Raw genomic sequence first — 17,843 nt, 5'->3', positions numbered from 1 at the left:
AATATCATGTTTTAGTAGTTTAGATGTCCTGTACCTTTGTCATGTTTTAGCTTAGTTATCTTGTCATGTTCTGTAACTCTGTCTGTAATTTTGTTCTTGTGTTGTAAAGCACTTTGAGTCGCCTCGTGCTGAAAAGTGCTATATAAATAAATGTACCTACCTACCTACCAAACTGTTCTAGTTGACACAGGGACTTGAGGTGACCAGGCCTGGAGCTCTGCTGCAGTGGAAAAGGGCTGGCTTTGGATTTTCTAACCAACAAACAGTTGTCTTGCGGGGTCTACCAGACCTGGGCTTGTCAGAAACATCTTTTTTTAATTCTTTGTACTTGACGCTGAGACACATTAAAGGTGCCAGCCACCTCTGCAGTGGATCTGGTCTTCAGCCTCTTGATAATCAAGGCTTTGGTCGCAGGGTGAATTTTTGGCATGTTGCCAGAAGTCAAGTTGCAGTTCAAGTGAGGGTCTGGGGTGCTGGGGTTCTTTTTATACACACCCACTAATTAACCAATCAGTTAGTGAGCACAGGTGAGGCTGTAAACTAGGATTGGGTGCTTTATATGACAAGGCAACAAAACTTTTGTCTTGCCAAAATCTGACCTTTCTGTGTTCATTAAAGGATCATTATTTCTGCAGTGAAGCAAATTCATTTCTGTAAATTAAACCTCATTTGGGAGGGTTTGAGCTTTCATATGAGTCATTTCTAAAACCAATAGATGAATTTAAAATCAGGTTATAAGCTTTTGTTTCCACAACATGGATAAGCAACAGAACTTCTGTCAGGGACTGTACTATGTTGATGGGATTTGTGAATCATTGCTTTCTGTTTTTATTTACATTTTACACAACAGCCCAACTTTTTCAGAAGTTGTAGATTACATAGAAAAAATCTAATTAAAAAAATATAAGAAAAATGTCTTTTTATTAATCAACAGAAATAGACATGTCAGTTGTGCATGTGTATTTATTTTATTTCTATTATTAGTGAACTACTTCTTTCTGTTTTTTTATTCCCCTCTTGTTTTTGTGTTTTGTATTCAATGCACTGTAATTAATGTCAACTTAGGCAATAAAAAACAGCAGACTGAGACAACCCATCACATTACAGCCAGTGTTTAATTAAGTTTGTACTCTCACTAAGCATTAAATGTACAGCAAACTAACCACTACTGTCATACATGATGATTGGCTCACTCCATGCCACAAATCCGCAGGGACAGAAAGAACAACATGACTACACTGCATGAACCCACATCCTGATGTCATGCACTAATATTAACCATCAGCTCAANCGTCAGGTAACCGCCACGGCCTCCTGGTTCCCAACAACACGACGGATCAGGAGCTGCAGAACATCAGGAACTCTCTGCCGGACTCGGTCAGGATCCAGAGGGTGGAGGAGAGGCTTTCTGCTCTCGGGAACGTCATCTCCTGCAACGACTACGTGGCTCTGGTTCACCCGGACCTCGACAGGGTGAGACGGGGTCAGGGGTCAGGGGTCGGGGGTCGGGTGTGCTTCCATAGATTCCAGGAGGGGGAGTGTTGGAGTTGTATGTGTTGGTGTTGGGTGGGATATTTTAGAGAAATGGGCTCGACTATGTGGCGTAGCGTTTGGTCCACTGTTTGGCTATCCTGTCATGCTCGGCTCTGTTGGTCAGGTACTGGGTGGCAATGCTTCCAACCAGAGGGTCCGCTGCAACACAAAAACCAAGACTGCAGTGAGACACAGCAACAAACATGACAATATATGTGTACAGAGGTTCTGTTGGACATTAGAAATGGACCTTTGTTGTTATCAGAATCTCTGAAAAGCTTGGATTCATACATACAGTCAGGTGTCACATATTGATGATCTAACATTGATGATGGAGTTAGTAAACCAATTCCTTAAAGAAATACATATTGCCCGCCCCCCTTTATGCCAAAGTTTTAAATATAGCAATTTTTGTGTTTTTTAAGGTGAACTGGCTGTGGCAGCCATGTTAATTCAGATGTAGATGTACATCCAATGATTAAGTTTCAATAAAATTTGTCCGATGGTTCACGAGATATTCTGCTTACAGACACACAAATACACACGCAAAAACATCATCACCCCTCTCGGTAAAGGGTGATAATAATGGCTTTGAGTTAGTCACGTATGCCCCAAAAGTTATTAAATTATTGTGTTTGTTCAGTCAAAGAACAAATGCAACAGAACCCTCATGGTTCTGTTAAGCTTATTCTGGATTCTGATTACTGTTGGCTTTTGAGATCAAGTCTGAACCTTTTCTACATCACTTTGACTGTCTTGGTTTGTCAACACATTCCTTGTTCTCTTCCAGTGAAGACACAACTGATCTGAATTCTGCCATTGAATTTATCTGCCCTCCCCTCTCCACGTCTGTACTGAAAACACAAAGGTCTGAGCATGGTATGGAATTACAGGAACTAATCTAAAATGGGTCAAATTTTATTTATCTGATAGATTTCAGTTTATGAATGTTAATAATGAATTTTCTTCATCCACCAGAGTTAGCCATGAAGTTCCTCAGGGTTCAGTACTTTGAGCAATACTCTTTATTTTAGACAGGCTCTATTAAATGCCCATTGTTTTGCTGTTGATACTCAGTTATATTTACCCATGAAGCCTGATGCATCAGTTACTGAAATTACACTCATGTTTTAAAGACATAAAGCCAGTATCTCACTGATGACAACCATTTGAAGAATGGCATTTGTGAGGGAGTCTAAATGTAAACGTAAGCAGCGTTATCTTATGAATAAACTTAGCAGCCTTTCACTTTGGATGGCATTGACTTTGTCTCCAGTGTAAAAAACTTTATGATTTTAAACCAGGATGTGTCCCGTGACATTGTGTAACAAAAGCACATAATAAAATCATCAGAAAGTCTTTTGGTTCAACAAAACAAAATGGTTCATAATTCTACTGTGAAGCCTCAGGCCCATTAGTTTTATTAGACCAGGTGTCAAGGGTTTAATAAAAGTTATTAAAATTAAAAATAAAAAAATAATTAGAATTATCCTTTGTGAGACAAAAATTTGTTCCTATCTTTAGTTTTAGAGCTCTAGCTTACGACATATCCTTCTTCTAAAATCCTTCATTTTTGTGAGTTGTTTTATAACATGTTTACACAGCTAATTAACTGAGCCTAAACATGATAAATCTGTAAAAGTGGAGAAACATTCAGACAAACAGATTACAAATAGAGACGGCACCTAAAGAGCTCCATCACATCTATGGTTTCATGACATCCAAGATGGCCGACACTTTTGTTGAAACATCTACATTGGTGTAAACCAGCTGTAATCCTGCTTTAAACCCACAGGCGCTGGACGTGTCTCAGCCTCTCAGAACAGTTGGGTGAGGCCCGCATGAATGTCTGGTGGGACCAGATGATGATGATGGTACAATCACTGCTGATTTACAAAAGGATCCCCCCTGATTTATACCAGAATTACTGCATGATTTATATCATACACCTGAATTTCTGCTGGTTTACACCAAACTAGCACATGATTTACACCAGAATCACAGCTGACTTACTTTAAAACAACTTGCTTTTTTGACCAGAATCACTTGTGATTCTGTTGTAAATCATGCAGTGATCCTGGTGCAACTCATGGAATTATTCTGGAGTTAAAAAACATTTAATTTGGTGTAAACTAGCGCTGACCCTGGTGTAAACCAGAAGTGGTTCTTGGGTAAATCAGCTATGATTCTGGCGTAAATCAACCATCATTTCAGTGTAAATCATGTGGCGATTCTGCTGAAAATTATGTGGGGGATCCTTGTGTAAATCAGCTGTGATTCTGGTGTAAACCAGTGGTGATTCTTTTGGTTTCTAATTGTAGACCTATGTCTGTTGATGAACAGACATAAACGGATGTTTGTTAATGAACCGCACACTTGCTTTAGTCAGCAGCATCTTATGGCTCCTCCATTGACTGTGCTGCTGGTCAATTTCACAGGAAGGTGACAGAGAAACAAATTTTCACTGCTCGTCTGTACACAGTCTCCTTCCAGGGTTCAGCATGCTGACGGAGCACTGAGAAAAGCTTGGCTGAACAAGCAGGACAAACAGCCTTTGCACTGATCCTTACTGGGGTTTCAGTGATGGAGGAAGAGAATTTCAGGATGACTGGATCCTCATTATCACAGCTGGGAGCATCACTTTATATTACTACTAACTCAACAACGCATTTAACAGCTTCATCCATAGAAAATCCTACTGGAAATAGTTGTTGGTGAACGCTTTTGAATGACTTTATATGACGGTTAGTATTGTGACGACCCCCTCCAGTCCACTAGGTGTCTCTGTTGTTTTCTTCTCTTTCAGGCAACAGGCAGACGCTTTGGCTTTGGGTGCCACCTGGGCTGGTGTTATAAAGCCAGCTTCCAGACGGTTATAGGCCTGCTTTTTGGTTTGGCCTCCACATTAGTTGGAGCGGGCGGCAGCTTCTGCACACGTGCCTCAGATGGCGGTGGTTTATCCATTCTTACAGAGCTTGAAATAAATTGTTTTTCACATGGATCTGCTCGTCTGTCTCCCATTTTTGTCATGGCCGTTGAGCCGGACGTGACAATATTCTGACTGAAAAAGCAGACTAACATGTAAGGACTAAGGATTTAATGTATTATACAAACTCCTGATGAATTACTGAATAATTTGAATAACTTTACAAAACTGACAGTCTGAGGCGCACCATGCAATGAGTGTGTGAGGTTTTATCATTTTCTAGCTATTATCAGACAGTACTGGCTCATGTTCTCTATGAAAACAATCAACTTTGTGTTCTGTACTGTAACTTCAAAACAAATGTAGCACAAAGTTCTATTTAAATTTCATTTAACATGAAAAAGCATCATAATATTTGCTTCAGCAAAGTTCTCCATGGGGAAAATGACTGTTATGTAAATCAGTAGCTGGGGAATACAGAACAACAGCGGTTACTTCTCCATATGAGTTTCATGAAGACATTTGAACTAAAAGGCTTCAGCAGTTCATGTAAACACACCCTTTCAGTTCCAGATTATTTACTCAAGCTGTTCCATGTTCCATGTAGGCTGGATCTTTCTTCATTCCTGGTCAAACCTCTCTACATTTTACAAGGACTGAGTTACAGATGGTTTTGAACACTGGCCTTTTTTTCTTTTTTCTATGTGCTGTAGGTACAGCTCAACAGCCAAAATATCAAAAATAACGCAGTATAATGACTGTGAGAAATACATTCCCTGGGAAGTCATCTGATGACACATCAGGCCACTGGGTGGTGTCGTTCACCAGTCTGATGATTCTATCCATGTTCAGGAAAGAGTTTTTCCACATAATGCTGGTGATCATTGATGTATCATTAAATAATTATGTTCCTGGCAAACCATAATATCTAGAAACTTAAACACTTCAAAGCAATCCTGTAAATTTATTTAACTTTTCTTTTCGCAAACCCTTCAGGAGATCCATTTATCCCCAGTCAGAGTTGGGGCTAAATACCCAGATGTGTTGCTCTACTTTCTTCATCCACACATGACACTGATGTATTTTAGGCTGAGCTTGAAAGTGTTGCGTAAAAGGAGCTATAAATAAAGAGATGACTTGCAAAACAAGCCTTTGCCTGGGATTGAAACCCCAGATACTAGCTTAGTTCTGACACACAACTCAGACTAGGGCTGTGCCATTATTCAAATTTGTATGTATCATTTTGATTTTGGCTCCAGATGCTAAATAACAACAATATAACTGAATAAAAGTTTATTATTAGGATAACTTTGACACATTCTTTTTTTCTGTCTTGCCTTCCAAATGAGGCAGACTTTCACCCCTTCTGAGGCTTAAACTCAGGTGTTTCTAGTAATGGTGTTTTAAAAAGTTAAGGCAAGTAAAGATGGCAGAAGGAGGAGAACAGCAGCAACTGAGACTATTTTGTAACTGAAAATTTCAAAATTTCTGCCGTCATCTCACTGAGTCCTGTGACCAGCAAACCATTTGGCTGTGTTTTGAGTGGTCAGCCTTTTTCCAGGTGCACAGCTTGTAAAACTGTATTCTCGAACATGCACATTATTTTGTTGCTCACCTCCACCTGTATGGCACACACCTCAGCTTGCTTTGTAGTCACCTTGCCAACCGCCCTCATGTTTATGATTTATTCTACTGCAGTGTGCCTTTCAAGTTAATATAGGCAGTGGACCAGTTTTTAGTAGTTATCATTTATCTCAGCATGGTTTTTACCTGAACAATCTGGGCTATATCCTCAGACGTCTTCATAAGAAGAGCTCCCCTGCAGTGTCAAAATACAGCTCTGCTGCTGTAGAAGGAAGGAAACTAAAAAGAAAAGCGTTTGAGATGCCTGCAACAACTTTAACATGGGTGCAAGCTTTTAAGGCCCATGCAAGAAAATGGAGAACTCCGCAAACTTTTGGAGACATTTTGGAAACTCCTTCATAAATGCCGTTTGTAAGCTAGTTTCAGCAGCTGCAGCCCAGTGAAATTTTAGCTTAAAAGAACAAAAAAGGTATAGTCAGTCAGGATTCAAAAACATTTACAGTTACTCAGTGATGTCTGTACAACTCAGACAAAAGAAATCTCTCCAGCTACCTGAACTTCAAACACTGAGTGACAATGTCGGGGCCCATGAATGAACAGGAGACAGCAGCAGACTCTGCCTCGGTGATGTGTGATGAGACATGGGAGTCGGGCTGCTACAACCATTTAGAAGTTACAGCATTTACCACCAAAAACAATCAATATCTAAACAATTTCTATATTTTAGGGGAACAGCTTTTCAGTACGTTTTGTTAGGACATAATTGTTGGGGAATGCATAGGAAAATATGTAATGACTTGAACCGTCAGCCAGATTACAACACAGAAGAGGAATGTGGTCATTTGTTACTTCAACAAACATATCAAACTGAAAACTGGTATCCATCCAGGCAAAGTTTGGCACCGCCCGTGTTGCTTCTGATGATCTTCATGCTGAGTGATTGTTTGAGGGGTCCTTAGATTGGAAACCTTATTTACTGATAGCATCACAGCTGAACTGTGGTAGCTGTACCTCATTCAATAATATAGGATCTGCTCAACTAACAGAGTATGTGTGACCTGAGGTGTGGTACTAGGGAAGCATTGTGAAGAAGGTTTTCATCACCCAGTAACAGGTAGGACTGTTCGGAGGTGTCATTAATATCATACCTTTGATGTTTTCAAAACATAAAAAATGTGAGCTTTTGTGTTTTTCATTACGGTTGAGCGTATGTCTTGTGAGCCTGATACCTCAGGTAGCAGTGTACTTGAGAGACTGTGATATAGAGTTCAATGAGGTGTGACAGCAGGAACAGCAGCCTCTGGGATGTCAAACAACTGTCAGCTTTTTCCCATAAGGCAATGAGCTCCATGTCAAAGATTTCTGGCTGCATGGGACAGAAAGATCCTCAGATGAAACCATACAAGGCTCACAGTCAGCATCACTACTGAAGAAAAAATTGGACGAGGAGAGAAGCAGAAAGTAGGAAAGAAAAAGTGTGAGTCACTGGTTGAAAGGTAGAATTCTCTTCTTTTTTTGGTGAACTTGGAGTATCTGTCAAACTGATTGTGAATCATGATACTTTGAAGGAATCGTCTCATTTCATCTGTCGAAGAGCAGGGAAAGAAAAACTCTCATTCTCTCCTACGGAGGAACCACAGCTGCCTTGCTTATCAAAGAACAATCCCCACAGAAAGGACAAAAGATTGCAGGAGAGGTCTTACAGCTCTTACAATTCACGACACCCCTCCCCCTCTTTCTTCTTTTTGTACTATCCTCACTATTCACACCTGAATTGACCTGCCATTCTCCCGTTTATTCCCCGACCTCTCATGTTCTGGCACTTCCCTCCCAGGTTCCTCATTCTACAGCTCATTGTGGTGCTACAGAACAGAATTTTCACCCACCCCTGCCTGCTCAATATAATCCTTTCTACTAACACACATAAACTGCGATGGTAGCTGAGGCCCAGTGCACTCACTTTAACTGGTCCATAAAATACAGATTGAATTCCCTGCTCTTTCAGTGTTCACACTGAAGCAAACTGGGCCATAATGGCACTCATTAGCTTTAAAAATGGTGACGTCTTTCCTGTGAATTATTGATTCCGCTGCAATGAAGGGAGCAGGAAAGCCCTGAATCCCATTTAATACTGAAACAGGATGATGCTGTGAATGCTACAGATTTGAATGCTTAATGGACATAAGAGTATTTCTTTAAAGAGGGACTGAGCAAACTACTGCTGCACGGGACACAAAGTCTGACCGATCTGGACCCAATAATACAGAAGAGTCCTAATACCTGATTATTATTTGGATTGTAAATGTGGTTCTACCCAAACCACTGGACAGATGTCACTTATGAATTTGTGAAAAAAACAAACACTTTTTAGAATAATTTCCTTGACTGTTGGAGTACTGATGTGATTTTATTACGCTCAGCTTGGAGTCACCACTTCTTGGACCAGGTGGAATGACCCTCAGGTAGGCATGAGCAAGTACCAGATTCTGATGGTCAGAAATACTACACTTTCATAGTATTAAAAAAAACATGATTAATTTACTTTTATTTGAAAACAAAAAAGGAAACACTGTTATGGTATGATGTTTAAGAAACATCACAAAATTTTTTTTTTAGATATAAAAGTATAATACTGAATAACTACTTATATTCTGTGCAAATCTTTAAGGCAGACAGTTTAAATCTTTTTGCCAAATAAATGAAAAGCATTTTGAAAGTAGAAGCACTCAAAGAGTGCAAACTTTCACCAACACCATAGGCTCATAAAGATATGTTAGATCCAGATGGTGATCGGGATCACCACCAAAACTGAATCACTGGTTTGTTGGAACAACTCCAACACTTCCTGAAAATGTTATCAAAATCTGCTCATTAGTTTTTAAGTAATCTTGTGAACAGACAAACAAACAAACAAACAACAAACACAACTGAAAACACAACTTTCTTAGCAATATCTCCACATTTATTGTAGAAAGATTTCACTGAAGACTGTCATCATGATCTGCTGAATGTCAAAATGCTTCCTTATCACCCATCACTGAAGTCAGTAATGTTTTTGCCTGTGACTGTGCATGCATTTGGTTGACTGTCTGTTAGCAAAATATCTCATGAACCACTGGACAGATTTTGATGAAACATGGAGAAAATAATCTTTGGTTGAACATTTATAACCGATTAACTCCTGGAGTCAAGTTGATTCAAGATGTCAGCCACATCCAANCCCCCCCAACATTGCAGATATTGAACTGAAATTTGGCGTGGTAGTAGCTGAGAGTCATCCTCAACACATACTCTGCTAACTTATCTCATGAGATCTCACGTGAGAGCACACAAAGTGTTGTTTATAAAGTTCAAAATAGGTATCCCCATAAGATCATTTTTGGTGTGAAAGGTGGCAGGCGACATGCATTCTTTCAAAGAATGCTAAGCCAAAAGTCTGCTTTGAGCAGTCTACAAAGAGGATCAGAGATGTCCCCACATCAAGTAACAAAAAACAATGAAGAAAAAAAAGAGCAAAAGTAGCAAACAAGCTCAATTTTACTCAACCTGCTCCAAACCAGCGATTTGTAACAGATACAGGAAGTGACAGGAGTTTCAGCTTAAAATGAAACAAGAAAGAAATGAATCTTTAAAGCTCTATATGTATTCATTATTGTCACCTGCAGCACTGGAGCTTCAAAATCAAATGATTTGGTAAATATTCTCCATACAGAAATGAAGCTGAAACATGATGAGAAATGTGTGGCTGCTCTCACCAGGGTTGCAGTCAGTGAGCAGGGAGCAGATGGATAGGAGGACCTTGGAGATGGTGAGGGCGGGACTCCAGTTGTCCTTCAGGATGTCCAGACAGATCACCCCCTGACTGTTGATGTTGCAGTGGTAGATCCTCGTACGGAACGTCACCTGGCGTGAGAGTCAGAAGAGTTTGATAAATCTTCCCATTTCATCTGAATTTTATTTCTGCCAATTTTACTGCCCCTGTGTAAAAATCTGAAGAACTTTATTTTTGAATTTACAGTCACAGAGAGAAAAGGAAGTGTATGCTGGAGTGGATAAGAAAGAATTGAAAGTAAATAGCTTAAACACCATGTACTTTCTCTATAGTTTTATTTCATTGTCTTATTTGTGCAGTTGATTTAATTTCTCTAAACAAACAAACAAACAAACACAAAAACAGTGTAATAAAAAAAGATTATTAAAAATATTCGGCCACATTCCTTTTTGCAAACATGTTCTCTTTTTGCTTTAACAGTTAATCCAAAAAAACAGAGCAATTGGACTTCCTTTCTGTAGTTGAAGATGTTTTGCTTCTCATCAGGGAAGCATTCTCAATTCAGACATGAGTTCCAAGCTTTAAACTGCATAAGATTTATTTCTGCAGCTAAATTCACATGCAGATTAATCTCACTCTTCTCACACTGGGGAGTTATTAGGGTTTTTGTTTGCCTGTCTCACATGAATGATGCTTTGGTCACATGTATGAAAGTGTGAGTTGGAGGGAAAATGACTGGGTATCAGGCCTAATGCTCTATTTTAAGTTTTAGAAAGCTGAAATTTGAGACCTACACTTTTATTTAAAGTTGGTCGTTCTAAATTGACAAATGTCTTCTTTTACCCCCCTCTCAAACCATCTGTCTCCTCGGTCCAAAATATGAACATTTTGGTCCTCAAAGGAGTGTCCCTTATCCTTGAGGTGTAGGTGAACCGCTGAGTCCTGTCCAGAAGAGGTGGCTCTCCTGTGTTGAGTCATGTGTCTGTGGAGAAGTTGTTTGGTCTGAACATTCTTCGCTGCACTGAACTGCAGACACCACTCCGCTCAGTTTGGGTTTGGGTGTTTTGTCCTTAGGGTGGACACACTTCTGTCTGAGAGTCCTGTGTGGTTTCAAATGCACCAGGATGTAGTTGCACAGGACATATTTACCATCCATGGTATCAATTGTTAATGCAGAATTCATTCTCTCAACCACTTTATTCAGCCAGGGTGAATTTCATTATGACAATAATTAATTAAAATAAAAAAAAACAACACCAAAACTCTTTTTCACTTCAGGCTTTTTGAAGGTCCTTCCCCGCAGTGGTCCCTGAGTAAAAGGTAACCCCCCAGCTCCTGCAGACCCCCTTAGCTGGCACATCTTTTACTTGAAGTCAAAAGCCTTCTACTATTCTGGAGGGAGAAATCCCAGCTATCTTAATTCCAGGAAAATTTAGAAAAACACATTTTGTATGCTAGCTATTATTGTCATTTGGTGTTAAACATCAGACAAAATCAGATGTGGCAGATCACACACACACACACACTTTGTTTTCATAATACTGCTAAATAATGATGAACAAAATCCAAAACTGAGAGCAAAATCCGACTCTTTAAATGATACAAAAAGCTGATTACACAAAAACAATCAGTTGTCAAAATAAGATCCTGAAATTCCATTGTATTAAAACATGATATCTAATGCCATAAAACACAGAAACAAGTGCCTCAGGTAAATGCACCAAACTCCACATAAAGAGACTGATATGAAAAGCTGCTGACAGATGACCCAGAGCTGCTGCTCAGTGCAGGATGAAGAAGCAGTGAAAAGTCCCTGTGGGTCTGATGTGGTCAACACTGAACACCCAGCCCAGAGAGCACAGCTTCATTAAGATGTCACCTTTGGCTTGTCTGAGGCTGCTGACTTGGACAGGATTTTCAAACATGCCAGCTGCTTTGTGACAGCTTTTTCCTCATTTACTTCCTCTAACTTGTATCCTTTCATCAACCACATAGAAAACAAAACAGTCAGGGCGTCTTGAACCTGTCTCAACTTAATTTCCATATTTCTAGAGCACAAGAGCTGTACATTATTGTGAATTACTATCTGTTTATTTTTTGCTATTGTACAGAAATGTATAATTTTTTACTTGACACTGTATGTATTTTTTGCACTTGGATAAAAATGTACATAGAAAAATCTTCCTGTAATTGCTGAGCCACGGTGGAGAACTTCCATTCAGCTTTACTGGAGGTTTCCTGTCTGAGCTCTGTTTATGACACGTGTTACTGTTTGACAGATGTACCACAGCAGTCCAAATCCCCACCTGCCACCGACCCTGTAAAAGGTAATGCCGGTACTGTCTGAGCGGTGGTAAGAGTAGGGTCATTTTACTGTGGCTGATAGGTCTGTGACGTCCTTACACATCTAGGGGTGCACCCCTACCATGCTAATTATTAACCTTCATTCTTTTTATTTTCTCCAACTCCCGCAATTGGATTGTAAATATACATGAGCCACAGACTCTCAGTGGAGGTGTAGTGAAGCACATGCTGCTTGGAGAAAAAGCATAGCTTATTCTGCTTGTTGAGAATTGAAGCCAGAAGGTTCCAGTTTACAGAATTTGCAATGTTTTTTTAGACCCAGCATCTATGCGATGTGGGGCTTTAAGTCCCGCCTACTACTCCGCACACAATCATGGTGTCACATTAGCTTTCATGAAATAACTAAATACAACTAAATGTGTTAGAAAACATAATAAATATTGAACATACAGCAGCAATGTAAGAGATATCAGAATTGACAAAAGTCAACACCTGAGAAATTGATCTGTCTGTTTTTATTTTTTAACAAGAACAATGTTCTGTTTATTTACATGGAGGGTGTGGGTCTTAAAGCTGAACTGAAAAGTTCTCCTAAAAATTAATTATACTATATTTTTTAATACCAAACATTGAAGAAACCACTTGGGTGTTTTCGGCTTTTTCTGTGACTCTCCTGATATGTGACATTCACAGAGCTGCTGAGGTTCACCGCATTCAGCCATTCAACAGTGAGTGGATGAATACTGGTACAATATAGTTCAGTTTGTTGGAAATAATTGTTTGAGCCGGCCAGAAAATACCACTGGAGTTTCATTTTTTGGCTTCCCGAAAGATAAAAACCTTCCTCAGATTTGGATCCATAAGCTCCAATTGTGGAATTAATATCAAAACTCTGTTTTGAACACTTCAAAGAGAAGCACCGCTCTGACCCTCGTTACTGCAGTGGACTGGCTTCATGCCAAAAAAACAGGACCTTTTGCCATTAGTAGTCCTAACTATTTCTAATTTTAAAAGAAAGGCAAATGGAGAGGAGGACATGACCACAGAAAAGACGAGAATCAGGAAGTTTTACTTCAAACGTGACATGAACGCACGCTGTCATTAATAGGTCTGAGCTGCTTACAGGCTGACAGCCTGAGATCAGTTTGTGATTCAGAGCAGTTTGTTAATGATGAAAAATATAAACAATCCATGTGTGATTAAACAAATGTCATAGTCTGAAACTGCTGTTGATTAGTTTACTCTGGTGTGGGAGTTCATAAAGACTACTTGCAAGCGTGCCCATGTTTTTAACAAGTTAGCATCCGGTTAGCTTCGAGTTAGCAACGTGAGCTCTCTCCTCCTGTCTTTATGTTGATTTGCAGTGTTGTGTACTGATGTCATGACAGTGATCTGGGAGTAATCAGTTCTCACCGTTCCACGTTTCTAACTCTGTCATTATGCACGTTGTTTTGTCGGCCATGATGGTCCTGGTGATCATCAGAATCTGAACCTGAAAAGTTTTCATCTGATTCCGGAGATCCAGCTGTCAGTTCACGTTCATACTGGTCTGGTTGTATATCCATTACTCCCGCATTTCATCCATCCATCCATCCATCTTCTTCCACTTATCCGGGGTCGCGTTGAGGGGGTAGCAGCCTAAGCAGGGAGATCCAGACTTCCCTCTCCCCAGCCACTTGGGCCAGCTCCTCCGGGGGAATCCCAAGGTGTTCCCAGGCCAGCCGAGAAACATAGTACCTCCAGCGTGTCCTGGGTCTTCCGCGGGGCCTCCTCCCGGTGGGACGTGCCCAGAACACCTCACCAGGGAGGCGTCCAGGAGGCATCCTCACCAGATGCCCGAGCCACCTCAACTGGCTCCTCTAGACGTGGAGGAGCAGTGGCTCTACTCTGAGTCCCTCCCGGATGACCGAGCTTCTCACCCTATCTCTAAGGGAGAGCCCAGACACCCTGCGGAGGAAACTCATTTCAGCCGCTTGTATTCGCGATCTCGTTCTTTCGGTCACTACCCAAAGCTCGTGACCATTGATGAGGGTAGCATTTTCCGGCATTTCTTTGTATTCAAAAAAAGGCTTTTTGTTCCATTTACACTAGTAAACAACTGGACAGTAGCGGTGCTCTTGGCCGGATGGGGCACAGTGTTTGTCATGAACCAAGGACAGAACTCTGCCCCACAAATCACCCACTTTGGAAATTATTGACTAAAATGATAACAGTTTATTTAAGTTTTAGGTCAAAAAATGGGTCCCTGCAAAGTTGTGTAGATGTGTTTGACTCAATAACATACACGAAATGTCAATTTTTTGAGAATTGTTTCAGTTAACCTTTAAATGTGTACTTAAACCAGCTGACAGGGAAGTTGAGCCTGTTACCACCTCAGCCTTAGGATCATGTACGAGGCATACTTATATTTACAGTCTTTTTTTTAGGCAAACATTTATTATTTTAGCCTAATGCTTTGAATAGCACTGGGTTTTAAATTTCTTCTGTCTTGAGATCTGAAGTTATTCAGGAAACATCTGGGCTACAGCCCTGAATTTCCAGGTTTACCTACAGTGATGATAAATTGTAATTATTAAAATCCTGGTTTCAAAATAATAATTATTCATAAAATGATGCCACTCTGCATATCTTCATTTCTAAAGTGTACTCCAGCAGGTTATATCGTAAACATGGGGGTAGCTGTCAAGAGGTGTGCAACAAAATTATGTGCATGGCCAAGATACAGTTTGCAAACTGTGCACAAAATAACAAGCTGTGATTTTTCAAAAATGATTGTGCAAAATGCTGCGGCTCAGCATACTGGTCACAAACACTCCGAATTCAGTGAGCCTGCAATGAAAGAGTCATCAGCTACTTTCCAGCAGTCACAGCTCAGTAAGATACTGGTTTTAAGAGAAACAAATGACCCTTGAATGTGATCCAAACCCTCCCTTCTCCACTTTCATGCTGCTGGTAATTAGTCCTGACAAGCAGCCAGAACAACAATTGGGACACTTTTCATTACATCAAAACATTTCCAGAGGCATGACAAGTTAAAGCAGGAGAGATGAGGTGATTGATGTTTGAGTGCAAGTCTAATACATGAAAAGATTCTCTTGTGTTCTTACACCTCGCCTGCGATGGGTTTGTGGTGGCAACCGTGAAATGGGTCCCCGACTTGGCTTTGTGGTCTCATTAACAGGGTGTAATCCCATCATGGCTGATGCTGATAGATTATGATTCTGCATTTGTGTAACAAAAGCTTTACATCTAATCCAAGATCTCTCTTGTAATATAGTTTCATCTGTTTGCTTTTTAACACAGCTAGGGAAATTTTATTTTTGATTCCCAAAAGAGTGTATTTGGGAATCAACTCCTCTTGTGTTTTTCTACATATCAACTGAAAAGGGAATTTATGGATGAGCTTCCAGGCTAAATCATTTCTAAAAATGTTTTCATCCACATGGAAACAGAAAACAACATAAACGTTGTAGTAATTATGCCAGAACAGGAGTTACGCCTCTGTTTTAATATGCAAATATGTCCTGCCTGCGCATGATCAAAAATGAACCCCAATGCATATTTACATCTACATGTGACAAAAATAGGGAAACAGAGTGTTAGGAGTGTTATATGTTATGTTACATGAGGTTTAATGTGGTTTACTTTCATTGTTTGGAGAGGTGTTTCATCTGCACTCAGTTCCACATTTGTCAAGATGTACAAAGGAAATGTGTTTGGAATTATGCATACAAACAGTGTCATCAATCAGAATATTTTTGTATGTATGTACTTTTCGAATTTTGTCCATATTCCAACTTTCAGTATGAAAGCTACACACTCTTTGATACGTAGGGCCCCTGACCCTGCTCCCCTATCTTAAGACATAATTAGGTGCCTATAGATGGAGGGAAGAGTTTTTCTCAGTTATGTTTAAAGGGTCCAGAGTAAATCATTTATACATAAGTGTCACTCCATTAAAACTATTCTCATTTCCTACACTTTTAATATGTATACTTGATGTATATTGTTGATATCTTTCTGCAATGTTTGCTGTAATATTGTTGACGGTTCAATAAGGTATATTATATTATTATATATTATTTGAAATAATATATAGGGGTTTTGCTCTGCTCTGTTTAAGGCAATGTTAATGCTTGATTAATGATTATTTGCTGAAATGTTCTTTCAAATCCACCCAGTGGTGTATGAGCTGAATTATAGCCATTTTTGTCTTATGTTAAATAGCTGTGGCAGCCATCTTGAATGGAATTGACTCAAAATGTTCAACTTAGAATTTAAATGGATCTTAATTTTAAATCCCATAAAATGAAGTTAAATAAGATAATAATAATAAAACAGTTCTAGAAAAAAAAAACAACTAAAAAGTTGTGTCAGGGGTTGCCACAGCGAGCAAACTCGCACAAACAATTTGGCAATTGCTTTATCCTGGATGCCCTTCCTGCCACAACCTGGGCTTGAACCTGCAACCTCAGGATTACAAGACCACAGCACTGACCACCAAGCCACTGCAGACACAAAAACTTGTGTGTACATATGTTTCCACCCCTTTTGTCTATAATTACGTAAATAGGATCCAACTTTGTGCGATCCAAGAACCAGATGATCTCAGTACACAGCTTAAATATACAGGGAGGGCTATTATCTTAGAAGAGCACAGTGTTGCCAACTTCAGCAAGAAAAGTAGCTATTGGCTAAATTCTAAACGTTGCTGAATGACATCATCACCAGATGTGCATAATTGACCAGAGTTATCAATCAGAGGAGTCTTCACGCATGCGTGATTCATTTAGGGTCAGAATACTCAGGAAGGGACCATCCACGAGAACTGAGCTGTGTTTGGGACTTAGGAGGGATCCACAGAAGCATCTGCTGCTCATTGGAAAGAATGATACATGCTTTCACATCAGAGTATTCAAAAGACTCCCAATATCACCAGAAAAAGTCACTAGATTTGTTGCTGATCACTTTAAAAAAAAGTTGCTAGAGGGGAACATAGAGACAAAGTTGTTAAGTTGGCAACACTGGTTGTAGAACAGGTTCAGAGGCAGATTAATGTTGGACCAAACTACAAATACAGAGACAGCGACCTTTCTGTCCTCAACACTTTACCTCTACTGAAGAATATCAAAGTCAACCTGAGCTGTTGTCATTATCCTAACATTAGTGAGTAAGCAGCTGCATCTGTCCGATTTCACAGCCACGCTGGAAAAACAAGGCAGCAGGACGCCAAAAGCTTAGATGAGCTCAGTTTTCCCTCAGTGAGGATTGCCAGGGAAGTGGCTGGGAGGAGACAGACTCATCTGGGAAACTGTTCCTCTTTTTGGGGCAACAGATGGAAATATATCAGATACAAACTCCAAAGATAAATTTAGACAGTGTTTAAAGCTTGTCAAAAAACACAAGTCAAAGTTTATGCTTTTCAGAAAAAGTATACATTAGAAAACTCAGGGAGCTGAGGGAGGAGCTGTGCTGTTGTATGAGGAAATCTGGAGTGGCAGAGAAGTATGCTAGACTGGTACAGGACATGTATGAGGACAGCAGGACATGTATGAGGACAGCAGGACATGGATGAGGACAGCAGGACATGGATGAGGACAGCAGGACATGGATGAGGACAGCAGGACATGGATGAGGACAGCAGGACAGTGGTGAGGACAGCAGGACAGTGGTGAGGACAGCAGGACAGTGGTGAGGACAGCAGGACAGTGGTGAGGACAGCAG

At 40.1% G+C, this 17,843-nt stretch overlaps 1 protein-coding gene across 2 annotated transcripts in view; it reads right to left on the bottom strand.

Moving 5' to 3' along the window:
- Positions 1–1,297: 1,297 nt before the first annotated feature.
- The window catches only part of LOC108248128 (ubiquitin-conjugating enzyme E2 E2-like), an 86,581-nt gene continuing 70,035 nt past the window's right edge, over positions 1,298–17,843 (bottom strand). For both annotated transcript variants that reach the window (XM_037975729.1, XM_017436658.3), the window contains 2 exons: positions 9,799–9,946; positions 1,298–1,692 (listed from right to left, as the gene is read on the bottom strand). In XM_037975729.1, coding sequence (XP_037831657.1) covers positions 1,595–1,692; positions 9,799–9,946 — 246 coding nt within the window. In that variant the 3' untranslated portion in view covers positions 1,298–1,594. The remainder of the gene's footprint in view (positions 1,693–9,798; positions 9,947–17,843) is intronic.

Source organism: Kryptolebias marmoratus, linkage group LG5 (assembly GCF_001649575.2).
Source record: "Kryptolebias marmoratus isolate JLee-2015 linkage group LG5, ASM164957v2, whole genome shotgun sequence".
NCBI lineage: Eukaryota > Metazoa > Chordata > Actinopteri > Cyprinodontiformes > Rivulidae > Kryptolebias > Kryptolebias marmoratus.
Note: the sequence above shows the minus strand (reverse complement) of the source record. Positions and strands in the feature narration are given on the sequence as shown.